At 41.3% G+C, this 24,711-nt stretch overlaps 3 protein-coding genes across 7 annotated transcripts; 2 read left to right on the top strand and 1 right to left on the bottom strand.

Annotated features, from left to right (window-relative positions):
- Positions 1-5,832: 5,832 nt before the first annotated feature.
- On the top strand, positions 5,833-8,357 carry ci023 (Alba-like protein C9orf23). Of its 4 annotated transcripts, XM_045695970.1 has the most exons (3): positions 6,488-6,504; positions 6,603-6,694; positions 7,337-8,357. In XM_045695970.1, exon 3 carries the CDS (start codon positions 7,353-7,355, stop codon positions 8,064-8,066), a length of 714 nt encoding a protein of 237 aa, XP_045551926.1. In that variant the 5' UTR covers positions 6,488-6,504; positions 6,603-6,694; positions 7,337-7,352; the 3' UTR covers positions 8,067-8,357. The 4 variants fall into 4 exon arrangements, with proteins under 4 accessions (XP_045551935.1, XP_045551926.1, XP_014006188.2 ...); XM_045695979.1 differs by lacking the exons at positions 6,488-6,504; positions 6,603-6,694 and adding an exon at positions 5,833-5,901; XM_014150713.2 differs by lacking the exon at positions 6,488-6,504 and having other exon boundaries at positions 6,662-6,778.
- Positions 8,358-8,751: 394 nt separating this feature from the next.
- LOC106574723 (gamma-aminobutyric acid type B receptor subunit 2) lies at positions 8,752-19,030 on the top strand. Its single transcript, XM_045712908.1, has 19 exons — positions 8,752-9,287; positions 9,493-9,630; positions 12,178-12,348; positions 12,529-12,630; positions 12,778-12,843; positions 13,035-13,223; positions 13,421-13,663; positions 13,792-13,852; positions 13,934-14,014; positions 14,154-14,298; positions 14,480-14,612; positions 14,713-14,820; positions 14,941-15,063; positions 16,155-16,265; positions 16,358-16,582; positions 16,768-16,938; positions 17,088-17,248; positions 17,645-18,795; positions 18,891-19,030. Exons 1-18 carry the CDS (start codon positions 9,039-9,041, stop codon positions 17,811-17,813), a joined length of 2,646 nt encoding a protein of 881 aa, XP_045568864.1. The 5' UTR covers positions 8,752-9,038; the 3' UTR covers positions 17,814-18,795; positions 18,891-19,030.
- A 291-nt stretch (positions 19,031-19,321) lies between these two features.
- On the bottom strand, positions 19,322-24,005 carry LOC106574818 (transmembrane protein 116). Of its 2 annotated transcripts, none has more exons than XM_014150912.2 (11): positions 23,438-24,005; positions 23,069-23,115; positions 22,899-22,962; positions 22,553-22,681; positions 22,037-22,141; positions 21,880-21,929; positions 21,603-21,686; positions 21,209-21,350; positions 20,979-21,123; positions 20,773-20,852; positions 19,322-20,682 (listed from the first exon to the last, which is right to left on the bottom strand). In XM_014150912.2, exons 1-11 carry the CDS (start codon positions 23,510-23,512, stop codon positions 20,467-20,469), a joined length of 1,137 nt encoding a protein of 378 aa, XP_014006387.2. In that variant the 5' UTR covers positions 23,513-24,005; the 3' UTR covers positions 19,322-20,466. The 2 variants fall into 2 exon arrangements, with proteins under 2 accessions (XP_014006387.2, XP_014006394.2); XM_014150919.2 differs by having other exon boundaries at positions 20,773-20,849.
- Positions 24,006-24,711: the final 706 nt, after the last annotated feature.

The raw sequence follows: 24,711 nt of genomic DNA, 5'->3' as shown, positions 1-24,711 counted from the left end.
CTGGGCCAATTGCAACCACTATTGACCGGTGTATTATAGCGAGGTGATCCATTAGACTAAGACCACCCACACAGCTGATCTCAATGATTCTAAAATGTCCACCGCCCCAAAGCCCCTTTTATAGCTTACCTGAAGCTAACGTGTTTCCTTTGTCCTGATCTTGTCCATATTCTGATTGTTCCCACATTTGTAGACAGGTGTAGATGATTAAAAGACTCATTGTGATCCTAACCACCTCTGGAGGAAGTCAGGCATGCATTGACCGGATATCTTTACAAGTGTAGACAGATCGGACCGAGAAACCATTTAAAATCATTATCCCACCCTCTAAAATCATTGACAGGTGGCACCATTGACTTAGGGCATCAATGTGTCTTAAAATAAATAAAAACATTTTGAAAGAATAGTATTCAAATATTTGGATACAGGGAGAGACCAGGAAAAATATGCAGACAGTGGATGGATGAGACACATTTTAATTCCATGTGTAGACACATTTCTGAAAATGTGGACAAGATCAAGAAACAGGAATAAAGCAGGTATAAACAGGGCTCAAAACCTTTGCACCCCCCTTTCTTCCAAAACATTTTAGCTCAACAAAAAAAAACCTTGGTGTAGATGGGAATTAAATCAAATCAAAATGTATTTGTCACATGCGCCAAAAACAGCAGGTGTAGACCTTACAGTGAAATGCTTACTTACAAGCCCTTAACACTTTCTCTTAAAACTGCATTGTTGGTTAAGTAAACAATTGACAAGTAAAAAAATTGAAAATAAAAGTAACAAATAATTAAACAGCAGCAGTAAAATAACAATAGCGAGGCTATATACAGGGGGTACCGGTACAGCGTCAATGTGCGGTGCAACGGTTAGTCAAGGTAATATGTACATGTAGGTAGAGTTAAAGTGACTATGCATAGATAAACAAAGAGTAGCAGCAGCATAAAAGAGGAGGGGGGCAATGCACATAGTCTGCACAAATTTTATTTTTTAAATTTATAGTAAAAGTCTGGCAGCACAGGTGCCAGAAATAGACTAAAACTACAGACAAAAAATGTATATAAATAATCTGTATAAAATGGTGATTTACTTTCAATCAAAATAAAGTATATTACTGCAATTTACGCCATGAACTCCTATTTTTACCTGGAATCCTCTTATTTGCTGGCATTGGTTGCGAAAAAGATTTGGCCAGCTAAAAAGCCTAAAGAACTCCTTAATTTATGACAAAATATAGCTAGAACACAGATTATAATCATAATATTACAAAAACTACTCTCAATTCAACTGGTATCAGTTGTGAAAATAGAGAATTGGTCAGCCAAAAAACAGACAACTCCTTAATTGTAGACAAAATAAAGCTAGAAAACAGATTATTATAATAATATTAAAAACCTACTCTCAATGTAACTATTATTGGTTGTGAAAATAAAGAATACTCCAGCAAAAAAACAAAATTACATTACACAGGGATTTCCTTCTGTATATTTATACAAGATTTATTACGTATATTAAGTTATTCAATGCACGTTCAAACCTTAAAACTTCTTCAGGATAGGGGGCAGTATTCAGAAGTTTGGATGAATGAGGTGCCCAAAGTAAACTGCCTGTTACTCAGGCCCAGAATCTAGGATATGCATATAATTGGCGGTATTGGATAGAAAACACTCAAAGTTTCCAAAACTGTTAAAATAATGTCCGTGAGTATAACAGAACTGATATGGCAGGCGAAAACCAGAGGACAATCCATCCAGATCCCCCCCCCAGCTCACCACTGATTACAATGGCTGGCAATGGGAATATAAAAGGAATACCTCCCAGATTGCAGTTCCCAGTGCTTCCACTAGATGTCAACAGTCTTTAGAAAGAGTGGCTTGTTGTTTGAAAAATGAGCTAGAATGTAGTTTTTGTACGTGGCTCCCATTTTGGCTGTAGTGTTTGTTATTTATCTCTGATAATGAATATACTATTCTCCATCTTAAATTGTATTGTTTATTTACATATTAGGGTACCTGAGGATTGATTAGGAACGTTGTTTGACTTGTTTGGACCAAGTTTATTGGTAACGTTTGGGATTCATTTTGTATGCATTTTGAACGAGGCGAAACAGGTGGATTATTGAATGAAGCGGGCCAACTAAACTGACTTTTTTGGGATATAAAGAAGGACTTTATCGAACAAAACATCAATTTGTGATGTAGCTGGGACCCTTTGGATTGCAAACAGAGGAAGATTTTCAAAGGTAAGTGATTTATTTTATCGCCATTTTTTACTTTAGTGATGCATCTGCTTGGTTGGAAAATGTTTTTAATGCTTTTTTACGCGGGGCGCTGTCCTCAGATAATCGCACGGTATGCTTTCGCCGTAAAGCCTTTTTGAAATCTGACAAAGCGGCTGGATTAACAAGTTAAGCTTTTAACTGATGTATAACACTTGTATTTTCATGAATGTTTAATATTACGAATGTTGTATTTCGCGCTCTGCAATTTCACCGGATGTTGTCGAGGCCGGGCGCTAGCGGTACGCCTTTCCCAAAGAGGTTTTAACCTGTGCGTGCAGTGGCATGGCAGAGAGGTAAAGGAGTTGAACGGGAGGGTTAGAAGGGGTGTGTTAAGAAGAGAGGTATCAGGTCATCTCAGTGTAAAAACATTTCTGAACTATACACTTGATAGTCACAGATGAGACATTTTTATACAAAAAATATAAGTATTATGACATTTTGGTTATAAAATTTAGGTCAAGTTATTATTCTGTCATACTAAACCACAACTATATGGGGGGGGGTGTAGGACAAGGTATGTTGATCCCAGTGCAAAAACATTTCTTGAACTCAAACTGTAGATATACTGTCAAACATTCACTTAAAAGCAACTTACAACATGCTAATGTAAAAACATTCAGTTCTAACATTTCGGTCAAGTGTTTATCATCTGGCTGTTTCTTGACTGCGTGCTGCAGTCGGTGGATTAAAGTGCCCGTATGTGTGCGTGCGCAAGGCTACTCCCTCCATTCATAGTATGCAATCTTTGAGATGAGAGAAATAACTCTTGGATTGTTTGCATGCTGCTTTCTTAAGTTCTCCACTTTGGACCCCTTATCTGGGTTGATCTTGAATAGGCACCTGCATTGGATGAAATAACATAAATAATGTCATTCTATACCAGTGTCCACCATTCTTAAAATCACTCACCTCTACCCCTTCGGATACAATCATTAGATTTTTTGACTAACAAAAATGTACCTGCAAAAATCAATTTATCTAATTTAAAGGGGCTACATGTAGGATGTTTGCAATGTAATATTAGAAAAGGTCTATGATAGTTAAAATAACAGTGGAACGATAATGTTCCACAATGTTTTGTTTTCTTATCATTGAAGAAGTTAAGTAGCAGCAAAACAGAACATGGTAGTTTGGCTTCTCTTTGACAGTGTCTATATTTGACAGTGTCTTGGCAATCTTGCTCCTCCACTCACGAGAGATTTGAAGGACACAATTCTCACACATTTGCTCACCTTGGCTTTCTTATGCTCTTCATTGAGATCAACACCAGTAAGTTCTATGTTTCTGTAGTTTCATTGGCTGGTAGCTGTCCTGGTCACCAGTTGATACAGCCGTAAGAATCCAGGCATATCCTCTTGGATGGTGGATCCTCAGACTCGCTCGCTTCAAGTTATCAACTCGGCTCTGCAGCTGCTTAGTGACGGAGTCGTGTCCACTACCAACAATTTCACCTTCGATAACATCTTGGAATGCCTTCGGATAAGTCAGCACCATATTTCTGGCTGCTTCACTCAAATGCTTCTTTCCTGGCATTGGACAAACAGTAAGGATTTCACCTACAATCAGGCGAATAACTTAATGTCTCTCCCTTCCAGTTGGGCGCTCCTTGTTCTCCAGCTTTCTTGTAACCTCAGATGGAATTCGATTCCAAGGATTTACAAAACTGAAGTGCCAGTTATTGTCCACTGCTTTCCTTCTACTGGGGCTGGAGTATGCGCTTGAACTAGACGGTGGTGAGCTTGTGCTTTCAGTGTATAACACATACAGATTTGTATATATATATATATATATAGACGTTTCATAACAATAAGATCTACACCGAACAGACTTTCAGCACATCATGAGAACTCACTGAATGAAGCGAATAATTGGACACATGCGCAGCGGTAGCATACCTATGCAGCCTTGAAATGTGGAAGAGGTTATCAGTTGGGATTGGTTTACAGCAAACTACCTAGCTAGCGAGTTAGCGCGCTAGCTAGGTTATGAAATGAATCTAGCTAAATAGCTGTATGTCAATGCTTCAAAATTAATAAAACGTTAGTTGTCAACATATGTTACAAAAAACTTTGCTTATCTTCGCTGGCTTGCTGCTAGCTAGCTACGGTCGGGTTGGTAGCTAGCTCGGGTAGTATTACCTATCTTGCTAACGCGTGAGCAGCCAACCAAACTCCACGATATAAGCTAGCAAATACAACAACGTTAATGAGCTGCACATCTAGCAATTTTGTCAACTATTTAAACTTTGTTGAACAATTAAGCAAACGTTTGGTGGTAATGCTCACCTTGGTATGATAGCTATCCGCTCTCCTATTATCAATGCATGTGCCAAGCTGCTGCATTCAATTGGCACCAGTTGTGTGCTCGGCGTTTGAATGACGCCTCCAACGTGTTTCTGATTCGTTGTCAAATGGTATCTAATGGAAATGGCAAAATGAAATGTGAAATATTGACTAGTCTTTAATTACACGAACCTTTTGAATAGCCCGGAAGAGTGATGTAGAGGATGGTGACTTTGAAATAGAGGAGGAAGTGTCTGATATGGAAGAGAATGTTGGATCACAATGAATCATCACCCCGACAAGGACGACATTTCTGAAGTGGTGATATTAATGTCAAAAATGGTCTTCTACCTGAGAGTCAAGGTAGAATGCAGTTAATGTTTGTAATGTAGTGATATCAGTATCAGTACAATCACAGACAGCATTTTTTTTTTTACATTCTCTTGCATAGTTGTATACTGTTTATAAACATCAGAAGTTTTTTTTTGAATTATCTGCATTTAGAATGTAAAACTAAAGTAAATATCCATAAAACAAATATCCATAAAACAATGGTAAATGTAGTGTTTTCTTTACAATGTATATTACTTTATTTCTACAGCTTATTTTGTGAAAAGGGGATGCATGTCTGTAAAAATACAGGAAGTTTAATGTATTTCGCATTTACGGACATTTCCTATTATTCTACACAACGAAAGTTAAATAGAAGGTTATCCCTGTAATTTCACAGTATTCTACCATTATTCATAAGTACAGAAACAAAATGTAAAAATGAACCGTTAAGTATCGTAATTAAAAAAAAAAAATTAAGAGTGCCATTTGATTAGCTATTCAGGAGTCTTATGACTTGGGGGTTGAAGCTGTTTAGAAGCTTCTTAGATCTAGACTTGGCGCTACAATACCACTTGCCGTGCGATAGCAGAGAGAACAGTCTATGACTAGGGTGGCTGGAGTCTTTGACAATTTTTAGGGCTTCCTCTGACACCGTTTGGTCTAGAGGTCCTGGATGGCAGGAAGCTTGGCCCCAGTGATGTACTGGGCCGTACACACTACGCTCTGTAGTGCCTTGCGGTCGGAGACCGAGCAGTTACCATACCAGCCAGTGATGCAACCCGTCAGGATGCTCTCAATGGTGCAGCTGTACCTTTTGAAGATCTGAGGACCCATGCCAAATCTTTTCAGTCTCCTGAGGGGGAATAGGTTTTGTCGTGCCCTCTTCACGACTGTCTTGGTGTGCTTGCACCATGTTAGTTTGTTGGTGATGTGGACGCAAAGGAACTTCAAGTTCTCAACCTGCTCCACTACAGCCCCGTCTTCCTGGGGTCCAGCAAAATTAAGGTAGTTATACAATTTTAAAAACATTACAATACATTCACAAAATATTTCACAACACATTAAGTGTGTTCCCTCGTGCCCCTACCACATATCTGCAACACAACATCCATAATTGGTAACCTACATTCGAAAACGAAACCTACCAATGTGACGTAGTGTAACCGTGTAGGTTCCGTCCCTCTCTTCGCCCCAACCTGGGCTCGAACCAGGGACCCTTGCACACATCAACAACTGACACCCACGAAGCATCGTTACCCATCGCGCCACAAAAGCCGCGGCGGCCCTTGCAACGCAAGGGGAACAACCACTTCAGGTCTCAGAGCGAGTGACGTCACCGACTGAAACGCTATAGGGACGGAACCTACACGGTTACAGTAGGCTAATGACGCTCTAGCTGAGGAACGCAAACCGTGTGTCTGGCACACGTGATCACTTATGACATCTTTGGCACAAGTGTCTCTTATAATCATTTGCTTACGAAACCTGCTGAAATATAGATAACCCGAGGAAATTGTTCTAGCAAACCACTAAAACAAATATTTTCTCTGAGACGACTTATTATTATACTTCAAACACTTCCACCCTACTAATGTGGTTATGTCAAAGGTGGTTTAGTATGGTTTTAGAAACTCTGTTGTTATTTCCAGTCAGTCATGTTTTAAAAAGTAAAGCGATTGCATATATTTAACTCCTACAACTCCCAGAATGTACTGGGGCTCCTTAATGCTGTTTGCAGCAGCGGCGAACGTCATACGATCAGAGCCCTTTGCGACATACGGATGTCCCATGTTTTCTGGTAAGTAATAAACAGTTTCTTTGACTGTGTTAACCGGGCTGATCAGAACACACGCGATGCTTACGACTGGGTTTTTGTAAATACGTGAGTTTTATAACGAAGTTAATCTTAATTAGATAGCATATAGCTCTTCATGGCTGACACACCTATCTAACTGTAGCTAGTTACAGCCAGAGTTTGCCAAGTAGGCTACATCAACTCTACGGAGTTGAGCGACGTTTTTTATACGGATCTCAGTTTTTTAAATGAAGCTCCGTCTCCTTCGAGTCACAATGCAGTCGATACTTTTTTTATTTATTTTTATTCTTAAACCCTTATCGTGTACCTATGTTTGTCCTCTGTTTTTGCGTGCCTTTTTTATAAAACTGTAATCAAATACAACCGCATACTGTTTCCTCATTGTTGTTGCTCTAAAATGTTAACACGTCGCGAATGCGCATGTGCCAATTGAATCTCAACGAAACAGTCAGTGGTTGTATTTTATTAAGGAGGTACTTGGCCAGCTACAGCCAGAGTATTTAGCTAGAGAATTAAGAGATATGGCAGCAAGATTATTATGTAAAAGTCTGAGGCTACTGTACACTAGTTCTAATACAGTGTTGATCAAATATTCTGTATGTGTGTCTCTGTCTGTCTACAAAGATGAGGTACAGGTGACATGGAGAACTACAGTAAGGCGCGGACGGTGGAACAGCCCTGCCCCTGCCCATTCCCTGGCCTCTCCAGCGACACCGATGAGGTTAGAGTGAAGGATGGCAGCAAGATCCGCAACCTCATGCGCTACGCCCTGAGCCGCATGGAGGTCAAGCCCAGGGCGCTGGAAGGCGAGGGGGGGCATCCTAAGAGCGAAGAAGGGGGTAGCACCACTGAGGTCCAGGAAGCACCATGCTCCCAGTCACCGGAAAAGATGCCTAGCCGGCAGATAGTATTCACTGGGATGGGGAAGGGGGTCTCCAAGGCCATCACGTGTGTGGAGATCTTGAAGCGCCGTGTGAAAGGCTTGCACCAGCAGACCAGGCTGCTCTTCAGCACTGTCCTGGAGGTGTGGGAACCCCTGGAGCCTGCGGCAGGCCTGGACAGCCTCACCGTCAATAGGAACATACCCGCTATCTGGGTACTGCTCTCCAGAGACCCCCTGGATGCCAGCCTGCCTGGATACCAGGCTCCAGGGAACTTTGATGCCCTGTGGGCACAGGCTGCCAAGGAGGATGCCGGGGTGGCTGGTGGACAGAGGCATGGTGGCAGGAGGAAGAGGGGAGGTGGTGGTGGCAGGGGTAAGGGACCAGGAGGCCCTGTCAGACAGACTGGTCGATCCAGAGAGCCAGGAAAAGGCCAGAGTCATGGTAAGGGGGCGCTGGCAGGGCAGGAATGAGATGTGGTCTGTGTGTGGAAGAGGCCTTTGGACCAACCTGTTAACATCACAAGACAGTCCCCCATCGACCGATGAGTGCACAGAATATCAACCTTTCCAACTTTTCCGTTATTGTGTTATGACTCACTTTTTGGGAGAGGGGATGTGAGGGAGTGCCTAAGTTCATAGGTCAAAGCCTGAGAATTTTCTGACTTGGGTGGAAATGTTTTCATGACAGATACTTATTTTGTGCTCTTATATTTTTGTTCAATATTTTGTCTCATAAGTAAATAAAGTGTAGCCTGAACATGATTGCACTGGTCATTTTGATGTTTGATTTTTATAGAAAATGTATTCTAGCTTGTTCTGCAACTACATGCAGAACAATAACACTTATTATTTTGAAATGAATGTAATTAATGAATGTTATTGCTGGAGAAAGGAGTTCATTGAATGTTCTGCTTGAGCGCTCTTGAGAAGCTGAACAACAATGCCATCTTGTGGTGAAAATGTGATGATGCCAGAGTTTGAAGGTTAGAGAGGTCTTGGACATAAAGGTGTTCCTTCCCTGTAAAAACATAAGCTGTCAATCACAGACCATTTCTTTAACCTATACGTCTGATTGTGGAGCTATATTTCTTCATAATCCACAGGGGAATAACCTAAATGTAAATGTCAAAATATTGAAACGTTATATTAAAAGTGAATTCCTTTCCAGGATAAAACCAGAGCATAGCAATCAGTGAATGTGTGCAGTGGGATCAGAGTGGCAGATGTAGGCAACCTAGTCAGTCACTGCCAGCACCTTATCCCTTTATCCTCTTCAGTGGATTCTCTTGAGGGAGCAGCCGCGGTGTGTGGAATGGCCTGGCTGGAACAGACGAGGATTAAGGGTTCTTAACTAGGACCTGACTCCATTACAGGAGGTGTGCTAGTCAGGAGGAGAAATACACCAGGGAGAGGAAACTGGGAAGTGACGGACAAAAAGAAAGGATGAGTGGCGGTGGACGAGCAAGTTCAGGACAGATCCTGGTTCTCTCATGGCTGGTCGTTGTTCCTTCTCTGACCCAGGTTCGCCACTCTCTGCCAGTCTTGTGGATCATGCCACTGACAGACAACCCAGGGCGGGGAAACCTTACGGCGTCCGTGTTGCCGGCTGTCCAGCTCGCTCTAGACGACCTGAGCAAGCAGCAGACTCCTCTAAGAAACTATGAGATCAATTTTCACATCATAGATTCAGAGGTAACTTTTGCTGGTGTGTTAGTGGACTGGTGTTTTTGGACCAACAAGCCTCTGTTAGTGGGGTGTACATTGTTTATGTGGAGAACAAGGTTAAAAGTAGTATATTTTAATGCAAGAAAGCACATGTAAGCTGTTCAGTGCGTTTGGAATCATAATGATGATAAATGGAGTGGGACAGTTCATTCGTTTTCTCTTTGTCTTTTAGTGTAATATTGCCAAAGGACTTAAAGCCTTCTTTGATGCCATATGCTTTGGGCCAAAATACTTAATGATCTTTGGAGGTGTGTGTCCATCAGTCACATCCATCATTGCTGAGTCACTACAGGGGTGGAACCTTGTACAGGTATCTTTTTTACTGTATTGTAGGCACTGAGCAACCTTTTTACATCACATTGTATTGTAGGCACTGAGCAACCTTTTTACATCACATTGTATTGTAGGCACTGAGCAACCTTTTTATATCACACTGTATTGTAGGCACTGAGCAACCTTTTTACATCACATTGTATTGTAGGCACTGAGCAACCTTTTTATATCACACTGTATTGTAGGCACTGAGCAACCTTTTTACATCACATTGTATTGTAGGCACTGAGCAACCTTTTTATATCACATTGTATTGTAGGCACTGAGCAACCTTTTTACATCACATTGTATTGTAGGCACTGAGCAACCCTTTTACATCACATTGTATTGTAGGCACTGAGCAACCTTTTTACATCACACTGTATTGTAGGCACTGAGCAACCTTTTTACATCACATTGTATTGTAGGCACTGAGCAACCTTTTTACATCACACTGTATTGTAGGCACTGAGCAACCTTTTTACATCACATTGTATTGTAGGCACTGAGCAACCTTTTTACATCACACTGTATTGTAGGCACTGAGCAACCTTTTTACATCACACTGTATTGTAGGCACTGAGCAACCTTTTTACATCACATTGTATTGTAGGCACTGAGCAACCTTTTTATATCACATTGTATTGTAGGCACTGAGCAACCTTTTTACATCACATTGTATTGTAGGCACTGAGCAACCTTTTTACATCACACTGTATTGTAGGCACTGAGCAACCTTTTTACATCACATTGTATTGTAGGCACTGAGCAACCTTTTTATATCACACTGTATTGTAGGCACTGAGCAACCTTTTTACATCACATTGTATTGTAGGCACTGAGCAACCTTTTTACATCACATTGTATTGTAGGCACTGAGCAACCTTTTTACATCACATTGTATTGTAGGCACTGAGCACCCTTTTTACATCACATTGTATTGTAGGCACTGAGCAACATTTTTACATCACATTGTATTGTAGGCACTGAGCAACCTTTTTACATCACATTGTATTGTAGGCACTGAGCACCCTTTTTATATCACATTGTATTGTAGGCACCGAGCAACCTTTTTACATCACATTGTATTGTAGGCACCGAGCAACCTTTTTACATCACATTGTATTGTAGGCACTGAGCAACCTTTTTGCATCACATTGTATTGTAGGCACCGAGCAACCTTTTTACATCACATTGTATTGTAGGCACCGAGCAACCTTTTTACATCACATTGTATTGTAGGCACTGAGCAACCTTTTTGCATCACATTGTATTGTAGGCACTGAGCAACCTTTTTATATCACATTGTATTGTAGGCACTGAGCAACCTTTTTACATCACATTGTATTGTAGGCACTGAGCAACCTTTTTATATCACACTGTATTGTAGGCACTGAGCAACCTTTTTACATCACACTGTATTGTAGGCACTGAGCAACCTTTTTATATCACATTGTATTGTAGGCACTGAGCAACCTTTTTACATCACATTGTATTGTAGGCACTGAGCAACCTTTTTACATCACATTGTATTGTAGGCACTGAGCAACCTTTTTACATCACATTGTATTGTAGGCACTGAGCACCCTTTTTACATCACATTGTATTGTAGGCACTGAGCAACATTTTTACATCACATTGTATTGTAGGCACTGAGCAACCTTTTTACATCACATTGTATTGTAGGCACTGAGCACCCTTTTTATATCACATTGTATTGTAGGCACCGAGCAACCTTTTTACATCACATTGTATTGTAGGCACCGAGCAACCTTTTTACATCACATTGTATTGTAGGCACTGAGCAACCTTTTTGCATCACATTGTATTGTAGGCACCGAGCAACCTTTTTACATCACATTGTATTGTAGGCACCGAGCAACCTTTTTACATCACATTGTATTGTAGGCACTGAGCAACCTTTTTGCATCACATTGTATTGTAGGCACTGAGCAACCTTTTTATATCACATTGTATTGTAGGCACTGAGCAACCTTTTTACATCACATTGTATTGTAGGCACTGAGCAACCTTTTTATATCACACTGTATTGTAGGCACTGAGCACCCTTTTTACATCACATTGTATTGTAGGCACTGAGCAACCTTTTTATATCACATTGTATTGTAGGCACTGAGCAACCTTTTTACATCACATTGTATTGTAGGCACTGAGCACCCTTTTTACATCACATTGTATTGTAGGCACTGAGCAACCTTTTTACATCACATTGTATTGTAGGCACTGAGCACCCTTTTTACATCACATTGTATTGTAGGCACTGAGCAACCTTTTTATATCACATTGTATTGTAGGCACTGAGCAACCTTTTTACATCACATTGTATTGTAGGCACTGAGCAACCTTTTTACATCACATTGTATTGTAGGCACTGAGCAACCTTTTTACATCACACTGTATTGTGTATCACAATAGAGCATGTTATTTAATAGGTGACATACATGCAAATCACACAATTGCTGGTACTTCAAATAATGATATAGTACTCTTCAAGCCTAACATTATTGCACATTCAATATTTCAGCTGTCTTTCGCTGCAACAACACCTGCTTTAGATGATGAGAAAAAATATCCCAACTTCTTCCGAATGGTCACCTCAGACAACACAGTCAATCAGGCTGTTGTGAAGATCCTACAGAACTACAAGTGGAAACGTGTAGGGACTCTGACCCAGGATGTACAGAGGATCTCAGAGGTACCACTGACCTTGGTAACGCTTTCTGTCACATGCCTGTTTGGTGTACAATGTAGCTGTTATCGCCATTTACAAGTAGGGATACAAGGATATCAGGCATTAGCCTATTGATTAAGACTGCTGACAACTATGCTGTCTTATGTATGAATTCTAAAGTCTATATTGTCCTGTCCTTGAAAGATAAGGAGAGATCTGACTAAACAACTGAGCAAGGCTGATGTTATGGTTGCTGTAACTGAAAGCCTGTCCACTGACCCATGTGTCAATGTAAAGAAATTGAAGGTCAGTAATATGCCCAAATCATCTTTACTAACAAAGTTTGAATTAGGCACTGAATTGCATCATTTCAGAAAATTGCAGATGCATCCTCAACGTGTCAATCTGGAGCTTCTGCCTCTTCTTTGTTTTCTATCATGTCCCTTTCGACAGGATATGGATGTAAGGATCATTATTGGGTTGTTTGACGAGAATTCAGCCTCCAAAGTGTTTTGCTGTGTGAGTACATAACCAGAAAACCTACATTTAAAACTGATGCGATGCAACACAATGCCATCATTAATGATTAGCACTTGTTTGAGACAAAGATTAATGGCAGTTTAACAGCGCATTCATCATACAATTACTTTTGAATGATCTTTATGATAACCATTTGTCTTTGTAATTACCCTGTAACCTTTGTCTTCTAGGCTTACAGCCTGAACATGTTTGGCGGGAGGTATCAGTGGATCCTCCCTGGCGGTTACCAGGGGAGCTGGTGGGAGGAGGCCAACTCCTCCAACTGTGCTTCAAACAACCTGCTGACCGCAATGGAAGGCTACATCACTGTGGACTTCACACACCTCAGTAACAGACAGATAAAAGGCATCTCAGGAAGGGTAGGTACTGAGGTTTTCAGCAAGGGACAACATATTCTGTCGATACTGTGCCATGCTCTCTCCAATGGATAACTTGTGTTTATAACCAAAGATTTGGACGTAATGTTGAAAACATCAAACGGTGTATTTGCAGTGTAGCAAAGGTAATGCAAGAGCATTAAGAGAAGTTAAACAAGCACCTTTGTGTTTCTGTTTAGACCCCACAAGAGTATGACGAGACTTACAACAGAGAGCTGCTGCAGAGAGGGTTGGTTGCAAGCAAGTTCCATGGGTTTGCCTATGATGGAGTTTGGGTGATGGTGAAAGCATTGACCAGGGTCATTGAGTCTGTAAGACACAGAGAGAGATATGACATCCACCGGAACTTCACAGTCAGCGACAAGGAGATTGGACGAATGGTCCTGGATTCCATGAAGGAGATTTGCTTTGAGGGTGTAACTGTAAGTTAGCATGACTGTTGTGTTAACATTCCATTTTAGATAGATCATTGCTCCAAAAGACTAAAGACAAGATGTGTTTTACAAATATTGTTGTCAAATTGACAGTTTCTTTTTTTTCTTTTTTTTAGGGTCAAGTTCTGTTTAGAAATGGTGAACGCATGGGAACTATTAAATTAAGCCAATTTCAAGGTAAACATTACAGATGTGTATTTCCATGAATTTAGAGAACATTCTTTGTGAAATATTTATCAACTGCTTGTGTTTCCACAGAGGGCCGGGAGGTTAAGATAGGCCAGTATAATGCTGAAGCAGAAGAATTAGAACTCATCAACCACTTAATCAAGTTTCAAGGTAGGTGGCCACACTATAAGGACAAGGCATTAAGAAAGTTGATGGTGAGACCTCAAGCATAAAAAAAAAAAAAAAATCCATTTTTTTATTTTATTTTTTGTAACAGTCTTTGCATTCTACTTTTTTGTGCCTTTCATAGGCATGGAGCCGCCTAAAGACCGGACACACTCCCAGCGGTGGGATGTCAGTGTTCCCCTCTACATCATGTTGTTATCCACCACTGGCCTGGCCATGCTCATGGCACTCTCCTTCCTCTTCTTCCACATCAAGCATCACAACCATTGGTATGATCATTATTCCAAGCATCTTGTATTGGCTTGTAATTGAACTACATACTTTTTGAGGTAGCTTTCATCGAAACACAAGGTTGTTCTCTCTTTCGTTGTTATCCAGTTTACTTACTCACATGCTCTGCTCAGACAAGGCAGCCCGTTAAAAGATCTCAATATTTATTTTTTCCCATAGGGTCATGAAGAAGTCCAGTCCGTCCATGAACTACCTCATTATCCTGGGTACGATGCTGGCCTGTACCTCCGTCTTCCTCTATGGGCTGGATGGATCCCTTGTGACTGACAAAGTGTTTGTTACACTTTGCCCTGTGAGTACACATGAGCTTAAACGTCTAAGCATTTTAGTGATGAGGGAACCCCTTGTTTCAAGGGATGCACATTGTTTCAATGTTTTTCCTCTTGTCACAGATTCGCACATGGATTCTTTCTGTAGGATACACCACAACTTTTGGGGCATTGTTTGCAAAAACTTGGAGGGTCTGGACAATTGTCAAAAATAAGGATATAATTGAAAAGGTAAACTCAAAGTTCAAAAGATCAAGTTAAAGAAACTCAAAAAAAGTACAGGCCTCTTAATCGCCATTTCTCCTGTCTAATATGTAATACTCATCCTCTCCCCCTCTGTTCTTTCTACAGATGCATAAGGATGACCAACTATGGATAATTGTCGGGGGAATGCTGCTAATCGATCTGTGTCTGTTAACCTGCTGGCAGATGGTGGATCCACTCAGACAAACAGTGGAAGAGTTCAGCCTAGAGGTAACACTTTAATTACATGTTTTCTTTTAACCTTGGTCTTACTCTCTTATCTTTTGTTGTGTAGGGGATGCAGACATTGTTAAAGATAGCCTTTAAATTTTAACTGCCTTTTGATTAGCTTGTTGTTAATTTCCCCCGGATTGTTGTGTAGGGGATGCGGATGTTGTTAAAGTTAGCCTTTCAATTTTAACTGCGTTTTTGATTAGCTTGTTGTTAATTTCCCCCAGTGTTGTTGTGCCAGTCATGCTCCTTTTTTCTAATGTCCTCTTAGTAATGCCATGTTTATTTACTATTGTATTCTATTTCTTACTCTTTAAGAGTCCCTGGAAGTCTTGAAAGGAACAAATAAAATGTATTGTTAGATCCAGATCCTATTAGACGAACAGTGGAAGAGTTCAGCTCGGAGGGTTAATCACTCAGACAGGTCACGTATTGGCCAAGGTGGTACTTCAGTACCATTAGCACACATGCTTTTAAGTTAAAAGGAAGTATCATTACATTTGGTTAACTGGTTATCCAATCATTCTGCCCAGCTCCACAACATATCCATCCCTATTGGCCAACCTCTTTAGACCTGAGACACCATCATACTACACTGCAAATCTCACCACCCATGAGTTGAATCTCCTCTGTTCGAAGCTAAAGATCAAGCGCAGTACACTGTGTGTTGGAATGCACACTATCATGGGCTTTGTTTACAGTAATGAGATTATCAGGTTTTACTGTCGATCATCCACAGATTACAGTAAATGGTGTGTAGGGTTAACCTCTGGTCTGGAGTCGACCATGTGGTGGTAGTGAATGGCTCTGGTCTGGAGTCGACCGTGTGGTGGTAGTGAATGGCTCTGGTCTGGAGTCGACCGTGTGGTGGTAGTGAATGGCTCTGGTCTGGAGTCGACCGTGTGGTGGTAGTGAATGGCTCTGGTCTGGAGTCGATCGTGTGGTGGTAGTGAATGGCTCTGGAGTCGACCGTGTGGTGGTAGTGAATGGCTCTGGTCTGGAGTCGACCGTGTGGTAGAGTAGTAGTAATGTGAACCTCAGAGGGAGATCAAAAATATTAAAAATAGTCTTTCCTTTTTGTGGTGTTTCAGACTGATCCTGGTGGTGAAGACGTTAATACAAGGCACTTCCTGGAGCACTGTGAAAGTACAAACATGACTAAATGGCTCGCCATTGTATATGGCTACAAAGGGCTTCTAATGGTGAGAGAAGTTGCCAGAACCATGTTCAACACCCAGGATCCTTTTCAAACAAAGCTGATAATCTAGCTGATGGTTTTCCATATTTTCTTTAGTTTCTTGGATGTTTCCTGGCCTTGAGAACAAGGCATGCACATATCCATCTACTTGATGACAGCAAGTACACAAGGCTGAGCATGTACCATGTGACCATCATGTCTATCATTGGAGCATCAGGGTGCTTCCTGAACCAGTATAACCCTAATGTGCAGCTCTTCATCATGGCTTTGGTGGTCATCTCCTGCTGTACCTGCACCCTGTGTCTGGTGTTCCTGCCCAAGGTGTCACCTGCCACATCTCTGAAACCTCCTCTTGTATACATGTTGAGCTCTCATGTTCAAATATCTCAGTGTTCTCGTTTTACTTCCATTTCTCAATGTATATTGTTTACAAATTGGTGTAGATGATGTTGGATGTAAACACTCATCTTGAAATATATAATTGAATGCTTCTGTCTTGATCCTAGCTTGTAAAAATCAGAGACAATCCCAACCCAGTGGATCCAACTCGCTGGTTACAATGTGATCTTAACAAGGAGGATTCGGAGACCTCCAGTTCCTCTAGCAGTCTCAATCAGGGCAGATCTCTTGAAAGCCTGCGGACTGAAAACCAGCAGCTCCGGAGGAGAATCACAGAGGTGAGTTCTGACCCCTTGTCTTGAGTCTAAACAATTCACAGAACTTTAACCGTTGTAGGTTGAACACCCCTCTGTTGTGGAGATAATAATCATTAATACCATTTCAGATGGTGGAACTTTGGGAATTAACATATAAATGGTCTTTGCAGATTGGTGACCAGTTGGAGGATGTCGCCATGCAAGTACTAGAGGAAGAGCTGAGTCCTCCCAGTCGACAGGGCAATGAAGTGACACTGAGAGCCCAGGTGTGCTCTGAGGATGTGCCCAGGATGAACAGGGAACTCTTTGATGACATCAACTCAATTGAACAGTACAGGAAAATATATTACTCTGATACTAAAAGATACATTATGCAATACAAATATTTTCTATACTTTCTATATATACACTGAGTATACAAAACATGAAAGTATGCTCTTTCCATGACATAGACTAACCAGGTGAATCCATGTGAAAACTATGATCCTTTATTACATTGTTAAATGGTCCACCACCCAAAGGACATCCAGCCTACTTGACACAACTGAGGGAAGCATTGGAGTCAATATGGGCCAGCATCCCTGTGGACCGCTTTGGACACCTTGTAGTCCAGGCTCTTCTGAGGGCAACTCAATATTAGGAAGATGTTCTTAATGTTTTGTACACTCAGTGTAGAAGTATATTTAGAAATGAAACGTCCTACACACTTGCTTGTTTTCCTTTGCAGCGTACAACGAAGACGGTCCGTGCAGCTGCCAATTCTTCACCACGCCTACATGCCAGCCATTGGGGGAATGACTGCCAGCTGTTCCAGCCTTCTGAGAAGTCCCGATGTCCCCAGTGCCCAACAGAGACAGATGCCACCATCGCATCGGGTCATGGTCACCAGGCTGTGACTGTATTTCCCTCTAGAGTGAGTGACAATACGCTGGAAAAGTTACAATATTCATTGAACTGCCTGTGGTTCCACTGGCAGCTGGAAGTCAAATGACCTTCCTTTACCTTGACTGCCATAGCATCATTCACATATGAAGTCATGTTCACGTCCAGACAAGTTCTAGATACATGTGGTGCTGACAAAATAATGTAAATTACAATAGCTGCTTTCTTTATGAATTTTTAGTTGATTGATTGCAGTGCAACTCATGGCAATGGTCTCCTGATGGAAAAACAATAAAAACAATTGCCCGTTCCCACTGTTTCCCCCAACATGGGAGTATCCTGTATTGCAGCAGGATACTGGCAGTGACTGTATTTGAACTCTTGGTAACTGCTCTGTGCTGTGGTACTGCTCTCTGATACTGTTCTCTGATACTGCCCTGTCATGTTGTCACTCTGGGGAATTTCCTGGTTTGCTAAAGCCCAGGAATGAACTTTAAACTGTGTTCCAAGGCAGAAGTTAACCCTTTACAGCAGTCAAATAAATAATTGATTGTCTTTCCAAACATTGCCTCTGTCCTGCAGAACATCTGGCTATGTCTAAGCAAATACAACTTTATGTTATGTCTTTCAAAGATGATGAATTATCGGTTTGAGAGTATAACCTTTAAATGTGCATATTTGTAAAAAAAATAATATATATATATATATATATATAGAGAGAGATAAGAAAAAGTGCTACAACTATTTTGCAATCCACTGTTGTTTGCCAGACAGTACTTTCTATTTGAAGAGAATGTGCTGCAATAACAAAACAGGGAGGAGTGTCTCAACTTGGGGTTTATAAAAAGGTAAATCTATCTCACTGCACAAAGTGTATTCGGTATCCACAACATCCTTGGAAAAAGAATCCTGCCATGTTCTCCATCAGAACCGCATTCATCCTGCCAGCTCTTCTGGCCCTTTTGGTTGTACATGTGGAATCCTCTTTCAGTGGTGGTAAGTTTGAACAACTTTTTGTAGAAATATCTATAAATATAGTATTATGATGTTATTGTTATGTTGTTCATGTGTTATTATAACGTTTCTCATAGGTGGTGGAGGATCCTACAATTATGACATATCTAAAATGTCTGACCTGAGGAAGCTGTACAACTCCAAGGTGTATGAAGCGGACAGAATGAGGAGACCCCTTGAAGGCATGACCTTTCAGGTGGGGATTCTCAGCCACTCAGGAGTCAGGTGAGTAACATCATATTATGCGTGATATGCGTATGATATTTATAAAATAAGCCCACAAAAGTCAGTTTGTTACTACATATCTAGCAACATCATGTTTATTATTTAAGAAATGGCCTAAACTACCCGCTATGTCTAATTCTTCATTGTTGATCCACAGAGTGACTTTGGCTGATGGCTCCCAGTGGCTTGTCCATAAAGGGGATGGATTTGGCATCAGCACTCAGACTGTAGTGGTGGCTGCACGCCACATGAGTCAAGACTGGAAGGCAAGTATTCAATCAGCTTTCTTTCATAAGCCATTTTTATTGAAATGACTCTGTAGTGGCAAATACATAGTCGTTCAGATTAAAACATTGTTTTTTTTTTACAACTTTTTGCAGAAAGTTGAAACCAAAAACTTTAGAGGAAGTAAGACGGTCTCTGATTTCGTCAAAGCTGGAGGCACTGACTACAGCCTCATCTTTGATAACTGCCATGATGCAGCTGGTCGGATGTGGGAGTGAAACAATATTTTATTGTTTTGATGAGGCTGCAGCAGTTACTATATTTTAGCTGCAATGCCCATTTCATATTGATGGATTGAGTTAAACTGAAATAAAGTCCAATGCATTGACAGACTGTAAATTCACATTCTTTTCATTCAGTTTCATTTGCATCTCAGAAAAAAAGAAATTGTATGTTGTGGTGATGTATTTATCCCGTTGTCATGCCTGTCACATTTTATGCAAGGCAATAATTGCCCCCTTTGATAGATAAAGTTTAGAATTGAACTCAAGGAGTGAGCATAAACTTACAGTAACATTTCTGTGACCAAGCCCATGCAGGGCGAAAACTAAACATTACACACGCTTGCGTATCTACGACCATCACACAACACCACGGGCCAAACTCGTACGTCAAGCAGCATCTCTGTGAATGGAGTTCCTTTGTTCCATCAAGATGAAAAGTGACAGGCTGCTCACTGTTTCCACTAGGTTGGGCTCAATCAGGGCCCCTCTAAATCAAAGACATGCCAGTCAGTTACAAAGCCTTTCACAAATATCCTCGGCTGTCCCCAACTACTGTGGGAAATTCTAAACACTAATGTAGAGACAATGTTTGCACGACCGATGCAGTCAAAACAAGTGAGGGAGGGAGTGACTCTGATTCCGATGAAAGTACAGGGCTCTCAGATCCTGTTTCAGAGCTGCTCTTCCTCTCGTTGTAAATTCCCTGGTTCTTCCTTTTTTTTACGCCTCAGCAGTTCAACCTCTGTCTGGTTTGACCCTGCTGTCCCTTGTGTACAGCCTTGGGTATTCTTGCTTCATTGGTATAACAGGTGCTTCCCAAGGTACTGTCCCCAAGATTCACAACCAAACCGTCACTCCCAGTCTGGCACAAAAGGCTTTGTTTAATTTCTTTTGCCAGTTTCACAACCGCCATAGTAAGTTAATGTGGTGTCGGTAGAATACCAGATCCTTCTATATCATCTGGTTTGGGGGATGGTGTTGACCATAGAGTTTTATAGCCTTTCTTCTGAGATCTCAGAAGTGGCGTCTGGGTGTCCATGTCCCTTAGAGCATCTTTGCTAGCTGAGCGGAAGTGTGTCTGTGTCCAGCCGTACACCACACAGTTCAGAAGGCCTTGAGAGGATGAGGTGAAGGCCTGGGATGAGGATGAGGAAGTAAAAGTTAAGCCATGGACTGAGGTTGCACACGGCTTGGATGTAGGTTTCAGAGCAGCTGGCAGTTTTACCTGTAAGATGTAGAGAATGACGCCCACAACTCCCTCCACTGATTTGGGGTTGTACAGAATCATGGCTGCCAGGAAGACTGCTGAAATGAAAAGGTAAATAAGGCAATATATCAAAAAGGAGAATGTGATTTTCAGCTGCTACAAATATTTTAGCAAGCCCGGGGGGGCCCTAGGATTCTGAGCTGTGTGAACAGTACTGTAGTTACCTGGGCCCCAACAGAAGAAGAAGACAGAGGGGTAGAGGAGCATGTGTCGGTCCAGAACACGAAGCGACGCCCACTGCCTGTCGCCTAGGAAACCACTAGAACTCACACAACGTCTGTAAACAGTGCGGGCTTTTCCCATGAGCACCTGGTGTAGACAAAGGACATGTGAATCCAAGATACATTTGAGTAAAATAAATATAAGATGGTAACCATGGGATAGGCTGACTTACCACAATGCCAACAAAGGTGAGGAGGAATGCTGCCAGGAAGACAGCAATACTGTACATGTGTACCAGGCGGCAAGCTGAGTCTACCTCCATCTTGCTCAAGTCAGTGGACATGAAGAGTGCCTCCGTGTGCATTAGAAGGCACCTAATATGCAGCGAGAGGGACATTAGTCAAACTGTTATGCACCTCAAATCAACAAGAGATATGTCTAAAAATTTAAATAGAAAAAAAGACGATTAAATCATATTAATTGAGCAAACATTTAGCACGGAAGTGCGTGATATGAACTCTAATTGCCTTACTAAAACTACAAACCTTATTGACACACAATTATCTCTATCCCAAAGTAAACTATCCATGATAATACTCCTACTTTGATGCATGCTACAGACCTACTTGTAAGGCTGGCTGAAGTTTGTGTAACAGTGGTCCATGTTTCCTGTTACCAACACTGGCAGCATCAGCAGCACGGGGAGGACGCTGGAGGAGAAACGGGGACAGGACATTTAGCATACTCCCTCTATTGGATGCATAATGACATCTACTGAACTTTAAATAGGTCAAGCATATACTAGGCCGTCATTGTAAATAAGAATTTGTTCTTAACTGACTTGCCTGGTTAAACAAATACATGTAAATGAAATACTCTTTCTGTGAAATAGTCCATGCTTACCATGACAGGACTGCAGCAATCTTGCTGAAACTTCTCAGTTTGGTGGCGCACTTCAACAAAACAGAGACCAGACTTTAACCAAACAGTTGAATATGGGGAATTACAGACAACCAAATGTGTAAGACATTAAAACGATCATTTGTCAGGTAGCACCTACTTGGGCTGGGTATCCATGAAGGCTACTGTAGAATCTGTTATTTAGCCCAGAGTACAGGGTCCATACATAGTTCAATGTGTAGAAGAACGAGGTCATATACAGCATCTGTTAAAAGACAGGGGTTCTCCGTCAGTGGTCACCATGAATCAACCAACATTTACTTCTATTTTAGTGGTGAGAAGCATGGTATGACGTGTCAATGGAATGGTGTTCCCTTTCTGCGTATCCATGGAGATGAGATATCTAGGACCATCATTGGTTTTGTTGTGGGGTTATATATCATGCTCCCTTTTGGGACAGAATATTCCAGTGCACAAGTACAAGGGAAATGGGTCAGCCACATCCAGACTCCTTTGTCCCGATCTAACAGAATTGAAGAGGCGTCAAATTGGGCTAGATTTGCTGCTCTACTTCATTTGGGCCGGATCTAGATCGGCCTTGGTCATCTATTTCTCAGAGTGAAACTTTAAGTCAACTCTTGCTGTAAATGAATGTATTATATGTCTGTGTACATACCTGTTCAACGATGTGTAGGTTGTAGCAGGTGGCATGGCTATCACAGTCCTGGGTGAACAGTACTGCTCCTATCAGCCAGCTGACTGCCAGCAGCAAGTCTGTCACACTCAGTAAGAACAATGGCTGGATCTGCAGAGGAGGTAGTATTGGGCATTGTTTTGGAGTCTAAATCACAGTCATGGTATTGTAGGTAGGTTAATAATATTGTTATTATTAACATAAACAATAACCGATTGGATTGATATAGCGCCTTTCTACCAACTAAGGTAGGCTATAATATATGCTTAAATGAGGAAACAATTAAAACCAACTGTAGAGGGGATCATCTCTAGTGTTTGTAACTAACCTCAGGTGTCCTTATAAGGTGTTGGAAAGTTGCATAAACAATTATGGAACCTGAACCGACAATGCTGCAAATAACAACAAAAAACACATTGGGAAGAGCTCTTGACTTGACCTGTGTGATCACCAGATTGTACAATTACAAAGAGGTTGTAAATGCTGCGCCCTGCTTACCTTAGCACTGCCATTATCATCTGGATCCATCTGACTGCAAAGTACACCTTTACAGGGGAAAGGTGTTGATTAGAAACCAAAACAGTCACTATCCCTACCTGCAGAGGGCGAGGCAGATCCTATAACAGATCCTATAACAGATCCTATAACACTACTCTGGTCAATTGGGGAGAATAATCTCATCCACTTTCTACAGTGCAAGAGGGTGGTCCCACCCCCCAAAAGCCATTCTACAACGATGTGGCAACGATGTAGCTACAACTAAGAAATACACATTGCTGTACACTGTACAGTAGTTTAAATACAGGACAACTACAAATGAATAATCACTATACTTAATACTTAACACAATACTTGTAAATTACATACAACAGTCCAGTCCTCAGGCGTTGTTGTGTTTTGCTCCGTGTTGTTTGAGACATCTTCTAAGACGAAATGTAACATTTTTTCTTTATTCCTTGAATATTCCTAGAATATATATATGTCGTTCCCAAAACATTCAGCCATAGCTTAAAACAACAGAGACTAGTTGTGATGTAGGCTGAGTAACCTAGACACGCACGGATCCAAAACTGAAGTGGTTGTACAGCAGTTTAACGTCACATAGAATGCAGGGCGCGCTCACTCTCCGTTTGACCTAACGGGTCCTGCTTCGTCACATGACCGCAACAAGTGTAACCACTCATCATGGCTGGTTTCATAATCTTATAATTTCCATTAGGCAATAGCCCATAGCCTATTCACCCTTGTTGTTTAAATGTCAAGTCACCACTTCACCCTGCAATAACCTTGGCCATGACAAAAATGAACTGCATCAATGTGAAAAACATACACTGACTGTACAAAACACGAAGAACAGGTGCGCCTAGCGCAGCTACCACCATACCCCGTTCAAAGGCACTCAATATGTTGTCCTGCACATTCACCCACTGAATGGAACACACACAATCCATGTCTCAATCAGGTTTAAAAATCCCCCTTTAACCTGTCTCCTCCCCTTCATCTACACTGATTTGAAGTGGATTTAACAAGTGACAACAAGTGACAGTCAGAGTGCAGTATAGCTGCAGTTATGTCACGGATATGACAAAACATTTATTTTTACTGCTCTAATTACATTGGTAAACAGTTTATAATAGCAATAAGGTACCTCCGGGGTTTGTGGTATATGGCCAATATACCACGGCTAAAGGCTGTGTCCAGGTCGTGCGTTAGAACAGCCCTTAGCCATGGTATATTGGCATTATACCACACCCCCACGTGCCTTTTGCTTAATTAGAGTGCAGTTATTCTGCAATTACTATGTCCAAAATACCACAGTTAACTGCAGTTACTACACTTTTATTGCAGTTACAAAACTGCAATTCGTTTTTTTAAGGGAGGCTTTCATAATATTTAGTATGAAATAAAGGGCAAACAGGGAGATTATTTACACATGTACGTTTTACATTTCCTCCATCTGTGTTTTCAGATTTGTCTGTTCTGTAACATTTCCATTTGTTGGAATATGTATATACAGTTGGTGTTGGTGTTTAGTGTTTAGAGATTGGGGCCAATAACCGAAAGGTTGCTAGATTGAATCCCCGAGCTGACAAGGTAAAAATCTGTTGTTCTGTCCCTGAACAAGGCAGTTCCTAGGTCAT

This window comes from Salmo salar, chromosome ssa02 (assembly GCF_905237065.1).
Source record: "Salmo salar chromosome ssa02, Ssal_v3.1, whole genome shotgun sequence".
NCBI lineage: Eukaryota > Metazoa > Chordata > Actinopteri > Salmoniformes > Salmonidae > Salmo > Salmo salar.
Note: the sequence above shows the minus strand (reverse complement) of the source record. Positions and strands in the feature narration are given on the sequence as shown.